At 42.3% G+C, this 7,122-nt stretch overlaps 1 protein-coding gene across 1 annotated transcript; it reads right to left on the minus strand.

Annotated features, from left to right (window-relative positions):
• Positions 1–226: 226 nt before the first annotated feature.
• On the minus strand, positions 227–2,109 carry avpr1aa (arginine vasopressin receptor 1Aa). Its single transcript, XM_076089979.1, has 2 exons — positions 1,161–2,109; positions 227–510 (listed from the first exon to the last, which is right to left on the minus strand). Exons 1-2 carry the CDS (start codon positions 2,107–2,109, stop codon positions 227–229), a joined length of 1,233 nt encoding a protein of 410 aa, XP_075946094.1.
• Positions 2,110–7,122: the final 5,013 nt, after the last annotated feature.

Consider the following 7,122-nt stretch of genomic DNA (forward strand, 5'->3'; position numbering starts at 1 on the left):
AAAAATAAATCCTGTTGTGAGTCTGGACTGTATTAGTGCTGTTGAATTTAACATAATAATGTCAAGAAATAACTGTCAGCACCTATGCTTTCATAAACAACACTGGTGATGTACATACTTAATGAATCTGAAGCAAAGATTTGCAATTTCATTTCTTGCCGAGAATGCCACTCTCAGACAGGTTTTCATTCCCCACCCCAGTAGACAGAGTTGCCTAACTGCGTCTTCACTCCGCCTGAATGGAGGACTTAGGAGAATTGTCCACGTCCCTCCAGTTCCTAGAACTGCCCGTAGGGCTCCGACTGGTCATCTTGGTCAGCAATGTTGTTCTGCGGAGACTGCTGTCTGAGTCCTCCTTCTTGAAGTCGGTGCTCATTTTGTAGCAGCAGGAGAAGCAGTGCACAAAATCCTGGAGGAGGTGACCGCTGAAGATCATGTATATCCACGGGTTACAGCAGCTGTTGAGACTGGCAAGGAGCGCAGACAGAGTCACTGCTGTGTTCTCAGAATCTAGAGAACAGAGAGAGGAATGAGGAAAGGGGGATGATTAATCGGCAGAACATCTGGTGCAGAAATGCAAAACTTAATTTTTTTTCTTTAAAAAAACTGTCAAAAGAGCCAAGCAAGAGTAATTATCACCCAATTACAGTAGTTTGGTTTAAAGATAACAATATGTATCTGACAGAATATAATTCATTGTATGAGGTGAAGGGTAGTGACTGAAATTTGGAAAACAAAGAAAAAACTTGAGGTATATCAGGGAACTTTCTTCTTAAGAAAAGCTTCTCCCCATAATTAACTTTTAAAAGGAGCGTTTCTGCAGTAGGCTACAGTTTTAATTCTGAAGTCTCTCAGTGATGTATTCGGTTATTTCATGTAATTGAAGAGGCTTGTGAACAATAGATCCGTTTAAACATTCTTCTTTCTGTGTTTGTTATTCATTCTTACTCTATATACGCATTGTTTTAGTTTTGCATTACAAATAAATCTATGCGTAAAGGCTGTGCGCACGTGTTTGCGCAAGGTGAATGTTTTTTTCTTCTTTATTTGGTGGCCGGTGACAAAGGGCTTTCTCTTGGCAACTGTATTTTGGCAGTATATCACATCATTCCTGAAGCCGTAAAAGTTTAAAACACTTGTTTTATTTCTTCGGCACTCACCAGCATACTGGAAGTTTTCATCCCACACAGACCACATCTGCACTGTGAAAAACGGCGCCCAGCAAATGATGTATGCCAAAACTATCACCAAGGTCATTTTAACGGTCCTCAGCTTGGCTCTTGATATGGTTGTAATGCTGCTGACGGAATTCTTCCCAATTAACCCGTTCTGGTTCGCAGCGCGAGCCGTGGGTTTTCTTTTCTTGTACTTGATATTTTTCCATATGCTGTGGCAGATGAACCCGTAGCACATCATGAGAATTACCACGGGCACGAGGAAGATGCCCACAGTTATCCAGGTGATGTATGCCTTGGCGCCCCACGGCTCGATGAAGTGCGCCCAGCAGTCGGAAACGTTCGAGCCGTCCTTGATCTCGCTCAGGGAGAAGATAAAGAACTGCGGAGTGCTCAACAACAGGCTGCACATCCACGTGGAGATGATCATGATGTAGGAGCGCTGCGTCGGCTGCTGGAGGGTCTTCAGTGGGTGGCAGATGGCAATGTAGCGGTCCAGGGTCATCATCACCATCATGTAGGTGGATGCAAACATCCCCATCACCTGGAGGTGCTTGACTATCCTGCAGAGAAAGTCCGGGCCGTAGAAGCGGAAGGTGATCTTCCAGCAGAGCTGCGGCAGCACCTGGAAGAAGGCGACCACCAGGTCAGCCAGGCTGAGGTGTTTGATGAAAAGGTGCATCCGCGACATCTTCTTCTTGCTGTTGTACATTGCCAGCAGGACGCTCACGTTCCCGATCACGGCAACCACGAAGGTGATGGTCAGAACCAGTATCTCGATTTGAGCCACTTCCTCGTTTCGCGCAAACGGATCGGATCCGTTTGCGTGGACGGTGTTGTTCCCAGGCGTCTCCATCGTTTGCTCATTCGAGGGACTGAAAACCAGAGACTGGTTTCCTTCGCTCAGGAGCAACGCGTAGTCAGGAGTGTGCATGGCACTGCCCCTCTGTGCGCCCTAGCAGATTCAGTGCCAGAGGGGCTGCGAGGTGCCTCTGCTATCCGTATATGGCGCTACCTGACGCTCACAGTGAGGAACCCGTGGATTTCTGACCGCTGCCGGGGCTTTTTAAACTCTAATCGAATCTCAGACCGCGTGTGCGTAAAGAGGATACACTGCAAAAAATAAAACAGCTTAAAAACTTTCCACCTTTGGTGTAATGCTAAATCCTAGAACACGTTTTCCAGGTGCGCCCTGGGTAATGGCAAGACTAAGAAACATTTTAAATTAGGTAATATAATCTGACTGTCATGTTTCCAATGCAAATGTATACTTTGAAGACGCATTATCACACAATTGCACTGAAATTGACACTAGAACCCCAAATCAAATAGGTGAAGACAATAACAAATATCTAGTAATACAACTACAAATATAGTAATAATAATACAAGTAATAAGTACTGTTTTTCTTCTTCTTGCTTGGGGACATTTTTAAAGTTCATTATGATGGCTAAGTATTTTTTGCAGTGCACAGCCAAGCCCCAATAAAACCTCCATATCACCTCAGGTCCTCCCACTCACAGCGTGGACCATGTGTTTAGAAAGTAGTTGGTTTGCATTAAAGTCAGCAAATATTAACACATTACTAATGCAGCTCTATAATTGTGATGCTGCATTTACTGAAATAGGAATGCATTGACCAACACACTGGAAGGTTGTTTGCGGTCCTCCCTTTAAAAAGTTGAGTTTCCTTTATGGTAATTTTTGTCTCATGGATATCATCAAAATTTATCTCTGGGCTAGATCGCATGGGAAGAAAGTGAGAAAATGTTTGCATTTGGATTAATTGACTCTTTATTATATCTCCATGGAACCCATAAATATCCCCATCTGTTGTAAAACATACATTAAATGCTTGTCTTTTATCATATTTTATTGCAGCTCTTTTCCCCAAATATTTCAAAAGTTCTCTAAAAGTCCTTTGTTATATGTGCGGGAGAGGTTTCAAGTTTTCACACACAATTGTGTAAATTGTGTTGGACTACGATTGGCTTCTAAATTAGTTGCGATGTCCCAAAATCATGCTCATGTACACATCTTAAAGGGTAAATATGCTAATTTTCAGGTTCATACTTGTATTTTAAGTTTCAACTAGAACATATTTTCATGCTTTAATGCTCAAAACACATACATTTTTCTCCTACCGTCTGTCTGAATATACCTGTATTCACCCTGAGTCTGAAACGCGCCTGTCTCTTTTAGCCCCCCTCTTGAAAAAGCCCAATCTGCTGGGATTGCTTTGTGAGAAAAATATGCTGCACCTTTTGCAAAAGCCGCGGGTGGAGATACTCAGATGGGGGTCGGCATATTCTGAGCCCGTTTGTGACATAGGAAGAGGAGCCAAACGTGAACGGTTTGTTGAATCACATGTCTGTTCTAGGCAGCCCCAAAAAGCCGACTGGTTTGTCTTATTTCACAGTTTGTGGGTTGGTAGGAAGTCCAGATGCCCAAATGTTCACAAGCACTGAAACAGAGAATTTTTTTTCATGACATATTCCCTTTCAACTCGGATTAAGATGAGAAAAACTTTCCTCCTTCAGCCTTAAGTGTCAAACTCTGCACATGCATACATCATTCTGCACAATGGATGTCAAACATCCAAGTGAATTTCTCTCTTCCCTTGTTAGAGCATCCTTCCATTCTGGTTGCACACCCGTCTACCAGTTCTTTGCTTCAGCATCTTTAGCGCCGCCTCAGTTTGGGCGTACGTAAGTGACCTATAACAATGCCAATTCCTTATTACAGTTTCCATTGTGAAAGCACATGATTGCCAACTGGCTGTGGGTATCCGGCAGCTATTAAACTCATCTGATCCATGTGCTGATAGTGAGGATAGTTATCTTTATTGCGTTCACATTGAAGTCACTGTCCATATCGCCTCTCTTTCATTTCCGATGGCCCTTGTAGTGAGCAGTGCAAACTGGGGCCCCTTTACTAAAAATATCCTACAGGCCGGTTGAACTGGTTTAGTGGAATAATTACATTTTCTCAATTATCGCAGTCTCCGTTAATCTTCCCATCAGAACCACAGCCAGGGAAGTTTATGATGCCTTGGGCTTCTGTTGACCAGCCTTCTCCCATGGAGACCCTGTTATGTGTTTGATTTTTAACCCCCCTCCTTCATCCACTCTGGAACAGTCCTGTTTAGTCCCGGGGGTTGAAGGACAGCAGAACAGATGTCTTCCTTCACGCTGGACTGAACCCCGTTTATCCTCGTCTCCTGTTTTTGAAGATGTTCACTGGAGACGTCCTGTGCTTTTATTAAAGCGCCAGGCTTAGATGGTCTCATCAGTTTCAGGACATGAAGACTCTGTTCATCCTCCTCAACTGCGGACGTTGTGTCTGGAGCCCGGGAATCATTGGAATGCATGTTGTGTCTCCAGTAGCCGGAGCAGTCAGTCTGAATCATTTCCGTGATGTTTCCCCTTTTACTCACAGGCTTAAAGTTCTGTTCGAGATCCTCAGCTTTTTTTTATCCTTGGGGATAAAGAATCGTGTGAAGGAGTTTCTTCTTTCATTATGTCTTTTTCTTTGTGCATGACTTGTTATTAGAGAGCTTCATGAATATCAAAACATCTTCGTTACACAAGTTAATTAAATATGTAGCTGAATAAAGTCCAATTCTACCTTGTCAACTCCTCCTCAGATCCCTCTAAGTTTTTATTTACTGTGTCGACACAAAGATAGACTCAGTATTTCTGTTCATTATATCAGTCAATCTCCGTCAGTAATGATCAATCTGTGCTCTGCTACAAAAGTAAGTTTCTAAAAGTTTAACTTTACGTCCCACGGCTTCTATACATTGTTAATGCCAGTGCCATATGTAATCTCATGCATGAGAAGAATGTCTGCTCTTAACAAACTGCATCGCATGCATGCTTCCCTTGTTCAGTCTGGCTTATATCATCAACACCTCATGCATTATAATATAAGAGACAGAGGGTCTGTTCATCCTGCTCCCTATATTAATAACATACTGTGCTTCTGAGGAGCACCTGAAAGAAAAGCTGTAAAGCTCAACAGCCGACACCTCCTGACTCGAAGAGGTCTATCTGTCTTAGTACTAATAAAAGCACAAATCAGTTTGTCCCTTGGGCGACTGCAGTCCTACAGAGGTCACGTCAAACAAAACATTTAATTATCTGTTTACTTTATGGATGAAGTTATGACAATTACCAGGACCTCCGCAGAGCCTACCTATAATACATTGGTTATGTAAGTTCATATGTAGATTTGAATGTTCTCCTTTGGCCTTCGGGCTGATGATAAATAAGTGCTTCAGTAAACACGACATGCGGGTTTATAATCGTGAAAATCCGCACCAAGTACACAGAGGTTAAGCAACCTGAACCTACGTAGATGATATACTGAAAACTTCAGTGCAACTGCTTTAGTTTGAAGCCACTTTCCTTGCCTCTTGTGTTTTGAATTTGAAAGACCACAGTGGTCTACAAATATATATATTTAAACCAAACGTAGTGGGAGAGTATTGGTTTCTTTTGTGAAGATGTATTTAAACTACATCAGAGGGTGCTATTGTACAGAATAAGTTATAGGCTTTTCAAACACAATAATGGCAAACTCAACTTTGTCTACTTCATGCAATTTTTCATCATATTCTGAAGGAAATCTCTTATAGAAACATATTGCTTTGTAGTGTGTGTAATTTTGTCTTTGTGCCTGAAGCTGCTTGCCTGTTTCCGCTTGGTGGGGCACGGCAGAATTACTGCACTTGTAGCTCTGGACCATAGCGCATGTGTGTGCGAGTGTTAACCTCAACTTTCAGATCTTGAGTGGGGCCTGATGGCCATTGGTTGATTTTAGTGGTGCAAGGGTGTACACGTCTTGCTGGCTGGCTAAAGAGGGACTGATATTGTACTTGCGTTGACTTTACAACAGTAGTGATAACTCGGATTAACTACAGTACAATTTAGCCCTTTTACCTCTGGAGCAAAAACTGGAAATAAGACGTTTGGCACTACATCGACCGGATGACTTAATCATATCTCAAAAAGGAAAAGATAAAAAAAAGATAATTCAACCACAAGTGGTTCAAAAGGAAAACTTGGTTAACTGCTGGCATATAGTATAATAAAAAGCCCATTAATGAGTGATGGAGGTCCGAAAAAGTGAAAAGGAGGAGCGGAAAAGGTCAGAGAAAAGAAAAAACGGCTGAAGCTGATGCTGCAAAATGTTTTGAGATAACACATTTATTATTCAGAAATAGCGCTGTTCCCGACGATGATGCCAGTGCCTCGCAAAATCCTGCCAGCTGCAGCAGTGAAGAACCGTCCCCCGGCACTAAATGAAGAGGTGAACGGAGCTAGCCAGTTAGCCACCAATGCTGTACGACTCAGGTGGCCGAAACGTGTCTCTTATTTGTAGTTTAGAACGGTGAGTTTTTTTTAATGTGACGTTGGCTTTAATTCTGTGTTTCCGTGCTGTAAATCCTGTGTTGTTGTGAATTTATTTGTAGTAACTGTGCTGTTGGCTTTGAGTGTTTTTATTTCTCGGGATGGGGTCGGTCCTGGCAAGAATTGCCGTGGTCTAATCTTGTTCCATTCAGACCCTGGTTTCTGCTGTGTATGAGGCATCATACTACCACACTTAAAAGCAACAGGAGGTAAAAAGCATGTTGACACTTCTGTCTACAAACTTTTGGTCTAGTTAAGGCCCCTGAGTTACACTTTCGGGGTTTGCCCTTTTCTGTTTCAACATGCCGCCATGCCCAAAGCCAATCCTGTCTCCTACAAATGACTTTTAGGCGTTACTAATTTGCAACAGCATATGTTTGCTGATTTTGTTGATTATGATTCTTATCAACAAAATTAAAACTTGTTAATGAATGACTCAGAGAAGTTAAAAGATAAAGAGTTTGTAGATTAAATACACTGTCAGCAAACATTTAGCTGATATGCTTTTGCGACTTGTCAAAGTCTTGCTTTGA

Source organism: Anarhichas minor, unplaced genomic scaffold (assembly GCF_050575085.1).
Source record: "Anarhichas minor isolate MPS153535 unplaced genomic scaffold, ASM5057508v1 ptg000011l, whole genome shotgun sequence".
NCBI classification, from domain to species: domain Eukaryota; kingdom Metazoa; phylum Chordata; class Actinopteri; order Perciformes; family Anarhichadidae; genus Anarhichas; species Anarhichas minor.

What these genes read in the sequence shown, in the direction of transcription:
- avpr1aa (XM_076089979.1), bottom strand. Translation starts at nt 2,109, where the DNA reads ATGCACACTCCTGACTACGCGTTGCTCCTGAGCGAAGGAAACCAGTCT. An exon ending in TGAAAACTTCCAGTATGCTG is followed by an intron (nt 511 to 1,160) that starts GTGAGTGCCGAA and finishes TCTGTTCTCTAG; the next exon opens with ATTCTGAGAACACAGCAGTG.